General features: G+C 39.4%; 1 protein-coding gene across 1 annotated transcript in view; it reads right to left on the reverse strand.

Annotated features, from left to right (window-relative positions):
* Positions 1 to 19,545, reverse strand: part of LOC135088720 (periostin-like) — a 32,587-nt gene extending 13,042 nt beyond the window's left edge. Inside the window, exons 1-5 of the mRNA XM_063983687.1 lie at positions 19,287 to 19,545; positions 9,269 to 9,377; positions 7,391 to 7,507; positions 6,646 to 6,844; positions 5,384 to 5,453 (exon numbers count right to left, since the gene is read on the reverse strand). Coding sequence (XP_063839757.1) covers positions 5,384 to 5,453; positions 6,646 to 6,844; positions 7,391 to 7,507; positions 9,269 to 9,377; positions 19,287 to 19,396 — 605 coding nt within the window. The 5' untranslated portion in view covers positions 19,397 to 19,545. The remainder of the gene's footprint in view (positions 1 to 5,383; positions 5,454 to 6,645; positions 6,845 to 7,390; positions 7,508 to 9,268; positions 9,378 to 19,286) is intronic.

Raw genomic sequence — 19,545 nt, forward strand, 5'->3', positions numbered from 1 at the left:
CTAACATAGCCTAACGTAACCTAACCTAACATAGCCTAACGTAACCTAACCTAACATAGCCTGACGTAACCTAACCTAACATAGCCTGACGTAACCTAACCTAACATAGCCTAACGTAACATGACCTAACGTAATCTGACTTAACATAACCTGACCTAACATACCCTAAAATAACCTACCCTAACAAAACCCTGACGTAACCTAACATAGCCTAACATAACCTACCCCAACACAGCCTGACGTACCCTAACCTAACACAGCCTACCCTGGCCTACCCTACCTCAACCAGATGCATGTACTAGAAACAGGAAGTGACAGGACGAGGGCTATCAATACACACATTGCACCAGTGAGGGGGAGGTTAGGGATGAGGGACAGACGTAGGGGGGAGAGAGGATCAGAAGCATCAGGGAGGGTGCAGTGGTGGAGGGGAGGAAAGGGGAGGGAGGAAGCGTGTGGCCCTCCATTAAGCTAATCTAAAGAAGCTGCAGTGCTTTATGTCAGCTCTCTCTAAAATTTGTTACCTCTTCTTAGAATGCACGTGGCAATGCAGTAGTGGTGGTGGTGGTGGTGGTAGTAGTAGTATAGTAGTAGTAGTAGTAGTAGTAGTAGTAGTAGTAGTAGTAGTAGTAGTAGTAGTAGTAGTAGTAGTAGTAGCAGTAGTAGTAGTAGTAGTAGCAGTAAGAGGAGGAGGATTAATAATAATAATAATAATAATAATAATAATAATAATAATAATAATAATAATAATAATAATAATAATAAGTAGATAAATAAATAGATAAATAAATAACAACAACAACCAACAATAACAACAACAACAAGATTAACAAAAAGGAAGAAGAAAAAGGAAAAAGAAAAAGAAAGGAATAGGAAAAATAAATAAAGAAAGAAAAAGAAAAGAAGAACAAGGACGCAACGAAATACAAAGAACTTTTCTAATAATAATGATAAAACTAAATACTCCACCTCCTCCTCCTCCTCCTCCTCCTCTTCCTTCTCCTTCTCTCGCCACTTATTCTCCTTTACTGCATTTCCTGCCTCAATTCACGTAGACAGACACAAGTGCATAACAAAACAGGAGGAAGAGGAGGAGGAGGAGGAGGAGGAGGAGGAGGAGGAGGAGGAGGAGGAGGAGGAGGAGGAGGAGGAGGAGGAGAGGAAATAATGCCATTCATCATTCTTATCATTATTTCTGCTTAACCTTAATTGATGCAAGAAAGATAGCATCAATGAGAGAGAGAGAGAGAGAGAGAGAGAGAGAGAGAGAGAGAGAGAGAGAGAGAGAGAGAGAGAGAGAGAGAGAGAGAGCAACATATACATCTTCCTCTTAAGAATCATAAGGAAAGACGAGCTGTTGCCAGGCGGGTGGTGGTGGTGGTGGTTGAGGTGGTGGTGGTGGTTGAGGTGGTGGTGGTGGTTGAGGTGGTGATGGTGGTTGAGGTGGCGGTGACGGAGGTGATGGTGGTAGTGGTCACGTGATATGGTGACGTCATTATCTGATGTAGAAGGATATCTCTATTATGGTTCGCCCTTTCTTCTGCTTTGTTTGTTTTGATGTCGTGGCCGAGAGAGAGAGAGAGAGAGAGAGAGAGAGAGAGAGAGAGAGAGAGAGAGAGAGAGAGAGAGAGAGAGAGAGAGAGAGAGAGAGAGAATTTCCTATTTTTACACTGAATGAATTTATTACTATTACTACTACTACTACTACTGCTGCTACTACTACTACTACTACTACTACTACTACTACTACTACTACTACTACTAGCACCAGCAGCACGTACCAAAACAACAACAAAAACAACAATACTACTACTTCTTTTATTTATTTCCTAATTATACACTCACTTAAATATCCTCTCATCTATTATTAAGGAAATATGCAATAAATGAAGGTTTAATATTTGTAATAATCTTATGCCTCTCTCTCTCTCTCTCTCTCTCTCTCTCTCTCTCTCTCTCTCTCTCTCTCTCTCTCTCTCTCTCTCTCTCTCTCTCTCTCTCTCTCTCATGAGGTCACGAGAAGGGAGGATGTGAAGGAGGAAAGGGAGATGGGGGTGAGGAGGAAGGTACTCACTCCATTGTTCCTCCTCCTCCTCCTCTTTCTCACCCATGCAGTTAAACCTTCCACATTTCCGCCAATCATGCCAATCGGAGGAGGAGGAGAAAACAACAACAACAACAACAACAATAACAACAACAACAACAACAACAACAACAACAACAACAACAACAACAACAACAACAACAAGAGAAGGAAGTTGATGCCAAGAAGGGAAGAAGGGAAGAGAAAAGTAGGAGAGATAAATATAAGAAAACAAAGAAGGAAATAATTAAGAGGAGAAAGACAGGAAAGTATATTCATAAACAAAACAGGAGAAGGAGCAAACAAAATAACAAACACACAAACGAACCAACCAAATTCTGCCGGTTTCCGTACTTGCTGTTAGTCTGGAGAGAGAGAGAGAGAGAGAGAGAGAGAGAGAGAGAGAGAGAGAGAGAGAGAGAGAGAGAGAGAGAGAGAGAGAGAGAGATCTAGACATGTTCGTATAGGCAGATAGGTAGATAGATAGATAGACAGACAGGTAGATTGATAGATAAAATAGATAGATTAACTGACCTAACCTAACCTAACCTAACCTAACCTAACCTAACCTAACAGACGGATAAAAGCCTACTGGAAATTGAAGTTTAATACTAAGAAAATAAATTATGAAGATCTAAACAGAAAGAAAAATAACACACAGCAACAACAACAATAACAACAACAACAACAACAACAATAATAACAACAACAACAACAACAACAACAACAACAACAACAACAACAATAATAATAATACTGGGTGCATCTTTATCGTTTGATCTCGATTTTTCTTTATAATAATATAGAAAAAAAAAGGAAAAATTATAACTGCAATAAATGTCAAAACTATCCACGTATAAGGTTTCAGATCCCTTTGTAAAATTTGTACCATACTGAATCCTTTCTTGTTTGTGTGTTTTTCCTTTTACAATAATATATAAAGAATAAAAATAAAAAAAGTATAAATGCCATAACCATAAAAGCTATCCCAGTATAAGGTTACAGATCCTTTTATAAACATTTGTACGATACTCGATGCCTTCTGTATGACAATGAGTAACTTCCACCACCACCACCACCACCACCACCACCACCACCACAGCCTGAAGCACACTTTCTATGACCTAACCCTCGGGACAAATAGGGACGATTACTTCACTTATTGTACCAGATTCGAGTTTGCATTAAAGCTATAAATTTTACTGCATATATTTTTGTTCTAAGAAATTATATCAGATCCCATTCATATTTAGTTCTCTGTACGAAGTCTTTTTTTGGTGAAGTTTAAATATAACGTCTCTCTCTCTCTCTCTCTCTCTCTCTCTCTCTCTCTCTCTCTCTCTCTCTCTCTCTCTCTCTCTCTCTCTCTCTCTCTCTCTCCAGTCCGTTATGTTCGCCACTGCTGTTGCTCCTCTTCCCTAACATGACTTGCAATTTGTTTCCTCCTATATTCTCTTTCTCAGTTTCTTTCCTTCCTTCCTTCCTCCTCTATTTCATACTCCTCTTCGTTCGTGTTTTTAACGGAACCAGGAAACCGTATCTTGTGTTTATCTTTCTTTTATCATTCCCTATTGTAGTTATCTTCCGCCCATCCGTCTCTCTCTCTCTCTCTCTCTCTCTCTCTCTCTCTCTCTCTCTCTCTCTCTCTCTCTCTCTCTCTCTCGTTCAGGCCACTACAGATGGGAAATATTTAGATTTAGCGATTAGGTAAGTTTACAAAATACAGTACACTCGAGAGAGAGAGAGAGAGAGAGAGAGAGAGAGAGAGAGAGAGAGAGAGAGAGAGAGAGAGAGAGAGAGAGAGAGAGAAACGTTACTTCTACGCGAGGGGAATTCATAGTCAGCTTTCTTTTCTTTTTTTTTTTTTTGCTCAAACTACTTCTTACTTTTTTCCTTCCTTCCCTTTTTTTTGTTTTCACTTGATTCTCGCTCCGTTCTTCCTTTTCCTCACCTCCTCTTCCTGTATACCTTGCACCGTTAAAATGCCTAGTCGTGAGTTCATTATCTCTCTCTCTCTCTCTCTCTCTCTCTCTCTCTCTCTCTCTCTCTCTCTCTCTCTCTCTCTCTCTCTCATCCTTCTTGACTCGAATTTAGTTGATAACACACCACCACCACCACCACCACCAACAGCAACATCAAATGGAAGCTTGAAACAAAGGCCAGAGAGAGAGAGAGAGAGAGAGAGAGAGAGAGAGAGAGAGAGAGAGAGAGAGAGAGAGAGAGAGAGAGAGAATTAGCAGACACACAGTTCAAGAAGATAGCGGGACTTGGGTGAAGATGAGGCGAGAGAGAGAGAGAGAGAGAGAGAGAGAGAGAGAGAGAGAGAGAGAGAGAGAGAGAGAGAGAGAGAGAGAGAGAGAGAGAAAGCTTGGGACGGAGAAGACTTAAGGACTACAGATGAATATAACATAAAACACAGCAGAAAATGATGAAACTACTACTACTACTACTACTACTACTACTACTACTACTATGAATGAAGTAATTATATTCGATCTTTGTATTAATTTGTACATTCCCATTCATATTTTTTTCTATTTATATTTTTCAGGTATATATATTGCGAAAATACAGCGCAGAGAGAGAGAGAGAGAGAGAGAGAGAGAGAGAGAGAGAGAGAGAGAGAGAGAGAGAGAGAGGTAACGTGCGAGGGTCCGCTACGAGGTTTTCTTTTGCGTTTAACAGGATCCTTTTTACCGCTCTTCCACACACACACACACACACACACACACACACACACACACACACACACACACACACACACACACACACGTACGGCACACGTGAGCTTCTTGAAGACCATACGTGGATGAATTACACACACACACACACACACACACACACACACACACACACACACACACACACACACACACACACACACACACACACACGGAACAACGAAAGGCAAGAAAAATAACAAAGAATAAAAAGGAAAAAGAAAAAAGAAAAAAAAAGAAAAAAGTCTAGTCTATTTTTAGCGCCATAACATTTCATATATTTTGTTCTTATCTATATATACTCGTTGATATATATATATATATATATATATATATATATATATATATATATATATATATATATATATATATATATATATATATATATATATATATATATATATATATATATATATATATATATATATATATATATATAAAAAAAGCAAACATCACACAAAGGGACAAATGATCTCTTATTCCTGTCACTCAAACGCGCCACCATGAATGAAAAAGCTATACACACACACACACACACACACACACACACACACACACACACACACACAGTAACACTCACCCCTTCCACCAGGCGGGTCGTCGGTTCATGAAGTCAAACAGGCCAGTTCCGGGACGCCTCCAGGGGTGTCCTAAAAAAACAACATTAAAAGGAGAGGGAAAGAAAGAAACAAGGAACTTCCCGTGTGTTTTCCCGCTCCAACTCCGATGTAAGAGAATAAAAAAGACGATAACTTAAGTAGGACTTGATATATGAAGAGTATTTCCTGCCATTTTTAACTCCATAAGATTAAAACTAAAGAGGAAAAGCTATACATAGAAAATTTGCTATTCCTTTTAACTCAACTCCCAGATAAGCGAAGACATCACGAAAGAGAAACAGACAACATTTACTTAGAGAGGAAAAGGTGACAACTGAAGAAGTAGGAACCGTTTACTTAGGGTTAAAAAGATGATAAATAAAGAAGAACCACTTATAAGAGAAAATTGTACACATACACTTTTCTACTCTTTTAAACTCAACTCCAAGATAAACTAAGTCATCACGAAAGAGAAACAGGAGGTATTTACTTAACGAGGGAAAAGATGATGGCTAGAGAGGAACCGCTTATGAGAGATGAAAAAGATAGACAAAGAATTGCTTTTCACACCCTTTTAACTCAACTGCAAGGTAAACAAAGTCATCATGAAAGCGAGAGGAAGCATTTACTTAAAGAGGAAGAAGATGACAGCTAAAGAAGAGACACATAATGGAGAAGATACACAAATTACTTTTCCTAACCCTTTTGAACTCAAGATAAATTAAGGTAGAATAGAAAGACAAACAGGAAACATTTACAGCAATTTTTCCACTCAAAGTCTAACAAAAAGCGTAATTGTCTCCATTCAGGATGTATTAAAGTTTGTTGGTGAGACTGAATGTGCGAAAAATGTAAACTATAAAAGAAATATAATCTATATCATCAACTTTCTTCAGTTAAGTATGTAATTGTTCAAATAAAAAGTCTCTGAATGTAGTCTCTCTCTCTCTCTCTCTCTCTCTCTCTCTCTCTCTCTCTCTCTCTCTCTCTCTCTCTCTCTCTCTCTCTCTCTCTCTCAACGATTCAATAAGTGATACTAAACAATAACCTCTAGAAGAAAGGAGAGAGAGAAAAAAAAGGGTGAAATTCAACACTAAATCACCACACTTTTAAACCCTAAGGATTTTCAAGAATATTTCAAAACAATTACAGTCTCTCTCTCTCTCTCTCTCTCTCTCTCTCTCTCTCTCTCTCTCTCTCTCTCTCTCTCTCTCTCTCTCTCTCTCCCCAGACACACACTTACTGAAAGGACTGAATGTGTCGAAGGGGAAGAAGGGACGGTAGGAGAAGGAAGGCGTGTTGTCAACATCCTCAGTAAACTCCACCTCTTCCTCATCCTCCTCCTCCTCCTCCTCGGCCTCAGCCTCCTCAGGGATCTGCGTGGGCTCTTCAAAGCGGTGCCCGTCTAGCCTCTCCCCCTCCACGTCCCCGTTGAAGTGCATCTGTTAGCGAGCCAAGCACCACAAACACCGTGAGTCAAGTGGGGTATCAGGTTGCAAGTACTCAAGGTTGTTAGGATCACCTTGGCAAAACTTCAGGTGTGTATATCATAGCTGAGGACTTTATTCTATACGTGGCGTTCTTGAGGGTGGGGATGGTGGGGAAGTCTCAAGCTGTTTTGTGTATCCTGGAAATTTTGGGGTGTTTTTGTTGTTGTTGTTGCTGTTACTGGTGGTGGTGGTGGTGGTGGTGGTGGTGGTGTGTGTGTGTGTGTGTGTGTACCTATTTATATCTTCCCAGGAGTGATTTAGGCTTATTATTTCCTGTCTTATTGTTTAGTTTACATACAGCATACAACCTGAGGCTTAGATAAAAGACAAACAAACAAATAAACAAAGAAATAAATAAACATAAATCGATGAGCACTTAAATAAACAAATAAATCAAAGTAAGTGAAAGTAAAATAAATAAAAAAAAAAAAAATAGAATAAAAAAAATGGAAAAGAAAAAACCACGACAGCTACTGATAACACTGGGATAGCACTCACCCTCAGCCCATCATCAATTCCCTCGCCGAAAGAACCAGAGATGGCCTCCAGTCCCTCGAAGCCATCAGATGGCTCGCTCTCCGCGTTCCTCAGTCGTACAGGCAGCGACGCCTCCACCTGGGACGGCCACAAACACCTCTTATTAGTGACTAGAAACTCGCTACTCAGAACTCGCTTACTCATCACTTACTCGCTGCTTAGAGGAAGTCGTGTAAGTGGTATGGCTGTGTTCGTGTGTTCCCCTTACGTGGCTCGTGAAGAAAACGATTTGTCACGGTGTTAAAAATGGCTGGTCCGTTTTCTCTTTTCTTGTGGACACGTTAGCCGATTAGAAAGTATGGGGAGTATCACTGCACGTCTCGGAAAAGGAAATTACCCCATAGAATTTTATCAACAAAAGGTAACGCTCGTCTCTACCCTTAAGATTGTATAAACTTTCTTATTCCAGATTGATATATTCTTCAAAAGGAGGTCTCGGAGAATATTAGCCATTTGTAGTTCTTGGAGAGACGAATATGCCATAAAATTTATATCAACCAAAAAGTAACATCGTCTTTATTTTGTTTATATTAGGATTATACTGACTGACCTTATGCAAGATTTATACATTACTCGAAAAGAAGATTCAGTAACATTAGCCCATCGCAGTTCTCGGGTGGAAAAGTATATTACAGAATTTATATGGTAATGTTTATATTGAAACTAAACTAGTAGTCTTTTATGTAAGAGGGGCACTGGCCTAGGACTACAAAAAAAATAAAATAAATAAATAAATACAATAAATACAATAAATAAAATAATAAATTGAAAAAAAGACCCAATAAGGTAACAGTTTTGTCCTAAACAGATGCATTACTTAAGAGGAAAGCACAGGATACATCAGCCAAGTGCAAGACTGAAAGAGTATAAACAAAATACAATATTCATCTTGAACTTGCAAATGTTCTTAAGTGAAGACATTACCATAAAATCAACCCAATCTAACCTTAAGATCACACTTGTTCTTAGCATGCAATTCGGCAAGGGGAAAGAAAATGAATCAAGAAGAGTATAAACAAAGTACAGCATTCATTTTTAACTTATATATTTTGTGAAGTGAAAAGAAATAACCATAAAATTAACCTGACCTAACTTAACTTAAGGACCACGCTTGTTATTTAGCAAGCTACTAGTGAAGAAAGAAATGATCATCAAATTAACCAAACCTAACTTAACCTAACAACAGACCATGCCTGTTCTTTATGTATAATTGGGTAACGCTGCAAGTGCTTAGATAATGGTTACCCCTAAAGCACCTCGTGAACCAGATGTTGGTGGTCACTTCCTGCTCAAAGGCTAGAAAGTTGTGCTTCACTGTCCTCGGGGTTCGAATCCCGCTATACATTGTAGTTGCGTGTCATTTGTTTCATACGCCTTTGTGGACCTTACATGTAGACATGTAGAGAGAGAGAGAGAGAGAGAGAGAGAGAGAGTGAGAGAGGAGAGAGAGAGAGAGAGAGAGAGAGAGACTCAATATGAAAAAGAAGAGAACTAGTAATATGTAATGATGGAAAATAAAATAAAAGGAAAGGAAAAGAAGGAGAAAAAAGGAAAGGTAAAATAAAACAAGTACTTCAACACGCAAAAGACGAATATAAAATAATAAAATATCAACACGTAAACCAGGAAAAGTAAAGGAAATAAAAATGAAAAACCATCAAACAAAAAAAGGAAAAAAAAAGTATAGAAACGAGAGAAAAACGTGAGCAAACAAGGAAAGAACAAAAAAAAAATCAGAAAAAAAAAAACCAGAAAACCATACCTTAATCATGTCAGTCACACTCCAACAAAAAGACAACAAAGCTTCCCAAGGCTAACTCCATTCCGTCACCCACCCACCTGCTCCTCGATAGCGTCTGAGAGTCTGTCGATGGCCGTGTTTAGGGAGGAGCTGATCTGGTCCATGGTGTCCTGCAGGCTGTCCCTCCTCAGCGCGCCCCGCATGTGCCTGTCAACACAAACCACACTCCATCAGGAAGTGAAGGGAAGGCACTAAATGACACACAGCTGGTTAGGAGGTAATGGGGCAACATTAGCAAGAATTGTGTGTGTGTGTGTGTGTGTGTGTGTGTGTGTGTGTGTGTGTAGATCTTGTCTCCGTATCTACAGTAAGTACTATTATGTATGTAGTTTTCTCCATGTGTGTGTGTGTGTGTGTGTGTGTGTGTGTGTGTGTGTGTGTGTGTGTACAGTTGATCTACACAAATATGGTCCTGTCTTCGTATCTACTGTGTAATTATGCATAGCTTTCTCCGTGTGTGTGTGTGTGTGTGTGTGTACGTTAAGCACCATGTGCGTACGTGGGTGTACATAACATCTAGTTAAACATTACAAGGCATAACAAAACCGCGCGCGCTCGTTTATGTGTGTGTGTGTGTGTGTGTGTGTGTGTGTGTGTGTGTGCTACAGTTCCACGAAGAAGCCATGAGTAAACCTGTTGACGCGGTACAAAGAAAGGGGGGGTGGGAAGGAGGTAGAAAAGGGACGTTCCGGAAGACAGAAGAGGAGGAGGAGGTGGTTTGGGGAATGATGAGGGGATGGAGAGAGAGAGAGAGAGAGAGAGAGAGAGAGAGAGAGAGAGAGAGAGAGAGAGAGAGAGAGAGAGAGTAGGAGAAAGGGAGTGAGAAGCGAGGGTGACACATGGATGTAGAGCGAGGAAGGAAAAGCCACTGAGTGTGTCACCTCTACACACACACACACACACACACACACACACACACACACAGTGAAAAAGAGTAAATAAAAATACGAAATTCAAGTTTATAAGAAGAATAAAAGACAGGAAGGAAGAAAAGAAAGACAAAGCTTATAATCACTCTCCTCATACGACTATGTTTTCAGGAATGGAAACAGAGAGAGAGAGAGAGAGAGAGAGAGAGAGAGAGAGAGAGAGAGAGAGAGAGAGAGAGAGAGAGAGAGAGAGAGGAGGAAAGGTAGAGATAGATAGATAGATAGATAGATAGATAGATAGATAGATAGATAGATAGATAGAAAGTCACTAAGGAAGGAATAAAGGAAGGTGAAATTTTCCTTATTCATCCTCCATCCTCACCCAATTTTCTTCTTAATAAACCATAAAAAAACTTGACTGACTCGGCTAACTTAGATTTATGACCACAGATTTATGGTTTCTTTGTTCCCACAGGTATACACAGCACCTTCAACTACATACGTGCTGTCTGACGCATTCCTTCTTTTCTTCTCTATTCTTGTAACTCTGACTAAGCTACGGCCTTCGCCAGAAACCGTCTTTATGACAGTATTTGTTTATGAGGCTATACAATCTTGATAACTTTTTTTTCTTTATTTAGACATATTTTGGACTATTTTTGTGTATTAGGATACATTATATATATATTCTCGATAACTGTTCCTCGATTTCTTCTTCTTCTTTTTTTTTTTTACTATTCTTAACGAGTTTATTCCTTTATTAAGACACGTTAGGCTATTGTTGATAATTTGCCCACTCCATTATTTATAATTTTTTTTAAAGTGTTTCTTGTTAACTCAATTCCTTTATTTTATAACTTTATAGGTTATTCTTAATATCTCAATTCCTTTATTTAGACAACTTTTAGGCTATTGCTGAACTATCCCTTTATTTAGGCACCAAACGCCAAACGAAGCTGAGACAAGCATTCCTCTCTCTCTCTCTCTCTCTCTCTCTCTCTCTCTCTCTCTCTCTCTCTCTCTCTCTCTCTCAGTGAAGTGCAAACATCACTTCATCAACCTTAATATCAAATACAAGACAAAGGCCTCTCCAAAATTCTTCCAAGTCATCTCTCTTGGCAGCAAGGGGCACTGTAGGAATGTGGGACCATGACTGCGATTTGCCAATAACAGTAACACGGCGTTTACTTAGGATGGCTTAGCATCTGATCACATCTGGTTTGATTCCTCTCAGTTATCTGTCTATGGTTCATATTCTCAAGTGTTCCAGCGCCTACTTTGACTGCTTTCAACAAGTTATAGTGTAAGCCTGAAAACTATCCCTGAAAACCTGCGGTTTTCAAGAATGTGGTCATGATTTGAGGAACAGGTTAAGGATTCCGCACTATCTGTATGAAAAGCGTCGTGAAAACCTACCCAATAATTTATGTAGTCATTGAAAACAGTCTCACGAGAGCCAAGTGTTGAAGAATGCGAGCTTATACAGTATTCGTGCATGTGTCAAGTTAAGCTCTATTGACCAGTATAATACGCAATCTTCTTCACAACACTCAAGGTAATGTTCAGGCTTCAAACAGCTCGTGAAACAAAGGAGACGGAGCTTTCTTTTCGCGGAACCCGTGAAGCAAAGCTCATCACCATCGCACGCAGGAGAGAGAGAGAGAGAGAGAGAGAGAGGTGTGTTCTTATCCCCCATTCCCCCAACGGTGGAAATCTTCCGAACATTTGAAGGTCAATGTCGAGACGGAGGGGAGTTGGAGGGCGAAGAGGAGGAAGAGGAGAGAAGGGAAACGGACGCTAGAGGAGGTTGGCTGAGCGGCCGAGCGAGGGAGGGTGTGGCCCAGATGGTTGAGGAACAAAGACAACTTGCACTACTCTTTTTTCTTTTGCCGGACATGATTACTTGCGATGATGCGGACAAAAGATGTAGGTTACTGTTTCAACTGCTACCATATGTGATTAGAGAAGAGAGTGTGGCGCAGATGGTGGAAGAACAAAGGGAACTTGCACTAATGCTTAAACCAGACGTGATTACTTACGATGAATGGCAAAAAGAGAAGAAAAGGATAAGGGCTATTTTTTTACTAATATCATTCAAGATTAATCGCAGTTTGGAAGAAAAAGAGTCATATTTTTTCCGAGCTATCTTTACTGAAAATGGATGTAAAAAAAATGTAAACTATTTTTGATTATTACCATTCAAGACAAATCGCAGTTTGGCCGAAAAATAATAAAAAAAAAGTAACCATACTTTTCTCAGCCATGCTTACTAAAAATTAATGTAGACGAAAAATATGAGTTTCTTTTCACTTAGGACCATTATCAAGAAAGGCGGAAGTACCGTGGACAGGCGACGGAAAGATAAATATGCGCACCTAAAAAGCGTTGCAACACGAGAAGAGAAAGCGCTTCAAAGAAAGAGACGCAGAAATTACACGTTAAGTAGCGAAGAATTTCCGCCCAGTTCGTTGTTCCCAGGAAAGCAAAAATTCTCGTTAAAACTTTATGCATTCTTGAGTCACGTGGTTCTGTTGCCGGTCACATTGTTCTTCCTTGACCTTCAGAGAGGAGGAGACTGCAATGTACACACACACACACACACACACATTCGGTGTTAAGTTTACACAAAGCAACGTAATGACGATTCTTATTACTATTTCAAGTATCTACTTTATTTTTTATTTTATTTTATGATAATTTAACTTTTCCTAAATTAATATTATTTATATTATTAATATCATGGTCGCTGTTATTGTTTCTGTTGCAGTTGTTTGTTTTCCTCGTTTCTTATTATTAATCTTTAAAAATAAAAACAGCAACAACAACAACCACTAAAACAAGATGATTACGATGATGATGATGATGATATAAAGATAAGAGAGAATTAACTAAAGTGGAACAGAACGAACGGATGAATTAAAGAAAACAGGAACAACAACAACAACAACACTTGCATAAATCACCCAGCCCTTCTCCCCCTACCACCCCCACCACTACCAGCACCACCACGCGGAGCCGCCGCAGCAGCAGCAGCGGGGTGACCTACTAACAGGTGGAGGTCATAAGGTCATGCAGTGAAGCGGGAACCGGTTTTGTGACCACGTCGCTTACCGCGGTTCGTTTTCTCTGCTCGCTCAAGACGGCAACACTGCATTTACTATTCCGAGACACGCTGTATGCCATCTTGGTGACTGCCGCGTTATTCATGAAGCTTAGGAGAGCGTTGACCCTTTAGTATATGATGAAAAGTTGTTGTAGATGTTTATTTTTCGTTATTATGGATGTTTTTTTTTATTTGCTTGGTCCTGTTTTCATGTATTATTCAGACACGCTGTATGCCATCTTGGTGACTGCCGAGTTATTCAGTAAGTTAAAGAGAAGGTTGGTTAGGTTAATATCGATGCACCTCTGTTATGGATGTTTCCTATTTGTCTTGTTTTGTATTCATCTAATACTCATTTGAGGTTGTGGCTTGCATTCTTAAAGCTTTGTTCTCTCATAAGACCATTTTCAAAGACTATGATAAATTGATACTCGCATTTTCGTGGTTTTTGACCATTCATAATGCAGAATACTGGTTAAACTATCACTAGAATCATGAAAACACATCCGAGCACTACAAAAACTTTCTGACAGGGTGTTCAAATCAACCGAGACAAGGCAGCGAAAAGTTTGCACATGCAGTCCTGTCACCTCAGTGAATACCATGCCATTCATGAAGACTGAAAAGAATGCTAAAAGAATGTTTGAAGAGAATGGTTCGGCAAACTTGATATTGATATTTTTTACTTGGCTACTTAAGTACTAAATGTGTTATTTAAATTTCAGAGATTATCGTCTTACTTACCATTTCGTTATTTATGCTGTCATGTCAGAAGCTTAAATTAAAAGAAGGGTCCTTGAAAGTATTGAGCAAAAGCGTCTTCGACATTTTTCTTCATTTTATTTATTTATTTAAGTATAAAGCTATCACTTACAGAATGGCTTTTCCCTTCTCTCTCTCTCTCTCTCTCTCTCTCTCTCTCTCTCTCTCTCTCTCTCTCTCTCTCTCTCTCTCTCTCGTGACCCTGGCTTTTTTTTTTATGAAATATATTTTGTGTTCCTTTATTCATGCGCGGTAAATTTGCCTGTTTGGTTTTGCAAGACTCATTTATTGATTTTTTCCCATCAAACTGCTGACTTGACTAGGTAAAAATTTTCGATTATCATAAGAGAAAGTGTATTTAATATTTACAAGATATAACGAATATTCTTTCCCTTCCCCTTCTCTTAAAAATAACATTATGCACAAAGCTGCATGTCATTACCAGGAAAGTGCAACGCAGCGTGACAAAATTCGTTTCATAAAATACAAATATATATAAAACAAGTAATCTGAATCCTCGTCTCTCTCTCTCTCTCTCTCTCTCTCTCTCTCTCTCTCTCTCTCTCTCTCTCTCTCTCTCTCTCTCTCTCAGCACAGGAGCATTAAACTCAACGCTCTTACTACACCTATAAAATAAATAAATAAATAAATGTGCAGAAAAATATCGGTCCTCAAAAATAGTGGACATATGAACACATCTAGCCCATATTGGAATCTTATAGCGAGATCACGTAAGCATTGTCTTCATTGCACAAGTATACATATCTTAACCCTTTTACTGCTATTTGCCACATTTACTTGATCACTAATCACTCTGGGACACCTTTTTCTTCTTCCACAGCCATCTCCAAACATTGTACTGGCTAGAAATTGCAAAATCTATTCTTTTTTATGCCCTTCTTTCTTGTATTTGTAAAGCTCCATATATTGCTTTCAGTGCTGTGAATTGCTGCATATCCTATGTTTTTATGAAGGCACGACTAACGCATTCACAACCACCAATGCCCAATGTGGCGTGAAATTGTAGATAAGAGACAACCAACACTGCGGGATGCATCTGTCTAACATGATGATTACTTCGGTTTTTGCCGCCGCCAGCACGTCCTGTCACACCGCGCTGGATTGGCCTGGGCTCAGCTGGGTGTGGGAGAGTGTATGCGCTTCCCTTCCTGCACCCACTACACCCTGTACACCCCTTTGTCATACTGTGCTTCGCTGTACTTCCTGTTTAGGGAACCGAACTTTCCCCGCCCTACAAAACAGACTTCATGCCTTTCCTTCGTCTCTTCCTCCTCTCCTCTCCTTCCTTTCCCTCTCCGCCCTTTCTCCGTCCCCTAAATGTGAGCCGTCTAACCCTAAAGACGCACACCCGCCCGTCCACTTACCCACACACACACACACACACACACACACACACACACACACACACTCACCGTCAGAGAAACGAAGACTAAACAATTTGCTAATAAACAGTACAGTAAAGATGGTGGATTTTTTTTTTTTTAAGTACTCCTCTCTCTCTCTCTCTCTCTCTCTCTCTCTCTCTCTCTCTCTCTCTCTCTCTCCCTCTCTCATTGGTTTTGTCTACTGAACGTTATTATTTTTTTTTTCGGTTTTCAGTTTCGAGTTCTTTTCCTTTTAAACTTCGCGAAAAAAAATAATCACGCAAACATAATTAACAACAACAACAATAACTACTACTACTACTACTACTACTACTACCAAAGATAAATAACACTAACGATCAATCTATACATTTCACAAACATCCTGTAAATTTCAGAAACAAAGTCGAGAAGGGAAGCCGAGATACCTTTTACATTAAGTCATAAAAGCTTATTACATTTTCCCAGAACCGAACATCCGGATGGGGAGCGTCTCGCATGAAAGAAACATGACCACGTAAGGTGACAAAAATGCATGTCTTCTTTTTTCTTTTTTCTTTTTCTGGGATGGGCGCCAGAACGGACACGGGAAAGCCACACATATGTATCTGTTCAATAAAGTCTGCAATAAAATAACAACAAACTATATGTAAATCAATAAATTCTGTAGCGAAACATTGACAATAGTAAATTACACGCTGTACGCCAGAAACATACATGAGAGAGAGAGAGAGAGAGAGAGAGAGAGAGAGAGAGAGAGAGAGAGAGAGAGAGAGAGAGAGAGAGAGAGAGAGAGAGAGAGACTGACAGACAGACACACACGCATCAAATAGGCTAACCCGGCAATGAACCAGAAGAGTAAGTAATAAAACGAAGGACTCACGCACTTGTGTAACTATAAGGCGTAAACAAATAAAAGTGGAACCTTACTTTTCTCTCCTCTCCTCTTATAACTAAATGAATGAAGCCACGAAGCAAGACGGTACGTTCCTATGGTCTGTATTATTTATTAGCCTGACACACCCCGTCTTGTAGAAAAGTGTTAACATTCAGACGCTTATTGTATGATCGTGAGAGGAAGGGAAAATGTTTGCTTGATAATAGAAAAAAATAAATAATCCTAGTTGAGAACGAGTCAGGAATGATGAGGAAACTGGAAATACGAGGAAATTAGTGTATAGAAAGGAAGTGAAAAGTAAACAGAAAAATGTGAAAGAAATGATAAAGAGCAAGATGAGGCGGTACAAAGCGACAGGCATCACAGGAAGAAAGGAAGATTTATGCTGACAAAAGAAACGGCAATAAAAGAAGGAATAGAAAATTGTCTCAAAAACAAATATGATAATATGAAACAAGGTCTTATTTCATCACACGCAAAAAAGGAATTAAATAAAAAATAGATAAATAAATAAATAAATAAATAAATAAATAAATAACACTCTTTAGGTGAAAATTAAACAAACTTCAGCGCATCAAATGAAAGAAAAGCATCTCACCACTTACCGTCGAGACAACTAGTATCTAATTCTCATACCACAACGATTCACCATAACGAGTTTTAACTGCCACCAAAGTTAAACAGCGAAAATACAACACTAACTTCGATTCTTCTTTTCCTCAGTACACCAAATACATTTCAAAGTGACATATTTATGAAGACTTCACACCACCATCGTGATTACCGTTATCTCTCAAGTGTACCCTAATTATTTCCTAATATAATTACAAAACAGTAATGGAGCAGGCGTGACGTGCATTTCCTTACATTCATCCGACCAACACAGGCAGCAAGTGGAGTGAATGAAAGCCTCCTTCCTCTTCCTCCTCTGCTCCTTCCAACTCACTTCCCTCCCTCGCCTCCTCCTCCTTTCTTACTCTCTTCCTTCCTCCCAACTCATTTCCCTTATCGTCCTGCTCCTCTTCCACTCACTTCTCTTCCTTCACCCTCCTCCTCATTTCTTACTCCCTTCCCTCCTTCTCTAACTCACTTCCCTTATCCTCTTCACTCCCTCGTTAACTTCCCTTCTTTCTTCATCTTTTCTTTTTTCTTTCTAACTGGCTTTCCTTTTCTTCCTCCACACTCACTTCGCTCCTTCCATTCTCTTGTTTCATCCTTCCTACTCTATTTTCTACTAGCTTTCCTAATTTTCTACCTTCTCACTATTCTTTTCCTTTCCTCCTCCCCCCTCTTTCTTCCCTTTCCTTCTCACTTTTCTCTTCCTTTCTTCCTCCTCTCTCTTCTTTACTTTACTTTCTTATTTACCTTCCCTCCTCACTCTCTTCCTTTCCTCTTCATTCATCATTCAATTCACTCTCTTCATCCTCCTCCTCCTCCTCCCTTTTCTTTCCCACTCGCTTTCCTTATTCTTTTCCACCCCCTCACCACCTGACCTCACTCTTTATCTTGTCAGGCATCAGGGACAAGGCTAGGCAGGGCAGCGCTTCCTCACATCTGCCCTTGGAGTGTTTGCCTGTGATGCTGATGTTATCTTTCTGATGTTATCGTCAAATCCCAAGGCAATGGATTGTTTTGGCTTTTAGTCTTTTCCTAAATGCGATAAAAGGTTTTGGGTTGATTATTATTTTTTTTTTTCATGGGTTATGCTTTTTTTTCTTTTTTTAAGTTCGATATTAGGCTTTACTATGTTTCTTACTGTCATATGTTTTACTATAGGGTGTTTAAAAAAAGACGAAACCGGTTTGAAATTACTATATCTGCAATTATGACCCATGAATGAAACTCGTAATTCAAAAAGCGGTTGTTCGCCACCTTTTCCAATGGCAAGTTTTGTTCATGGCAGATTCGTGGTTGCAGTGATAAAGTCATTTCAAATCGGGTTCATCTCTTTTAAAAATTTTGAATATTAACGTGCTATTTGTGTTTTCATTAAGATTATTTTAGCTTTTTTGTTACATTTTGTGTTCAGTATTTTTCTTTGTTAATTTACGTTTATCATTAATCTTTTTCTCTACCTTACAGTTAATATTATTTCACTTCACTACTGTTTTATTTGTTATTTCCCTAATTTATCATGTATTATGTATTATTTACATCTGACACGCGAGTTGCTTTTGTCTTTCTGGGTCCGCCCGTAGTTATTATTCAGCTACATGTGCGAGATAAAGTTATAATGAAATGCCATAATTACAGAACGAAATAAAGACAGCGAGGAAATCCGGTGAAAATGTGTCATGACTGTAACTGTGCATATACACACACACATACAGACAGACAGACGTACATACAGAGACAGACCTACATATAGAGACAGACAGGCCTGAATACAGGCATGCAAACAGGCAGACAGGAAGACAGACAGACAAATATAGAAAGAGAGGCAAGCATGATAGGAAGATAGAATAATGAAACTAAAACACGCTACTGCACATAATAATAGGGAAGCAAGGAAGGAAATGGTGACATGAATGTAAGAAGACAGGAAAGAAAAGAAAGCTAGAAAGCAAGTCGACTTCTGTAAGAGAAGTCCTAGAACACACAATTTCATCAATCCACAACCGGAACACAATATAACTAAACCATGCCCAGAGAAATAAGTTATGTCACTCGACACCAAAAAAGACAAAACACCAAAATAATCCAACAGTCTACTTTCCCGTAACACTAAATATGAAGAAAAATGGAATTACGGAAATAACGTTAACCTACTAATATCAACTGGTAGACTTTATTTCCGAGCCCCCTAAAAAAAAAAAAAAATCTAAATCATGAGCCATTCAATGAAGGGATCAATAGTGAAATTACTGAAACTGAAGAATCTAACCCTAACCTAACCTACCCCTCGAATGAAAACGCTGTCATTTCAATAATTTCCAAACTAATGAACTGAATGAATCTAAATCTAACCTCAGATGAAAACACTAATATCATTTCAGTATCATCCAGAAAAACTACTCATCAAATCTACACCAAAACTTACAGATTGTCAAGGTCACGGAAGAATCCTCCATCGAACAGTCTAGGGTCCCGCTCCTCCCCTAGGACGGCGCACGCTAAGGCGGCCAATGTCAGTAGCGTCAGTCTCCTCATGTCGTCTCGCTGCTGTCTGGTTCTGCACTGGACTCGGGGCTTCTCTCTCCACTGGTATATAATGATGAGGGTGGTGGTGGAGGAGGTCTGGAGGGGCCTGGGGGAGGGAAGGAGGAGGAGGAGGTTAGGGAGGGTTGGCAGAGGAAGGG

Source organism: Scylla paramamosain, chromosome 31, assembly GCF_035594125.1.
Source record: "Scylla paramamosain isolate STU-SP2022 chromosome 31, ASM3559412v1, whole genome shotgun sequence".
Taxonomy (NCBI): domain Eukaryota; kingdom Metazoa; phylum Arthropoda; class Malacostraca; order Decapoda; family Portunidae; genus Scylla; species Scylla paramamosain.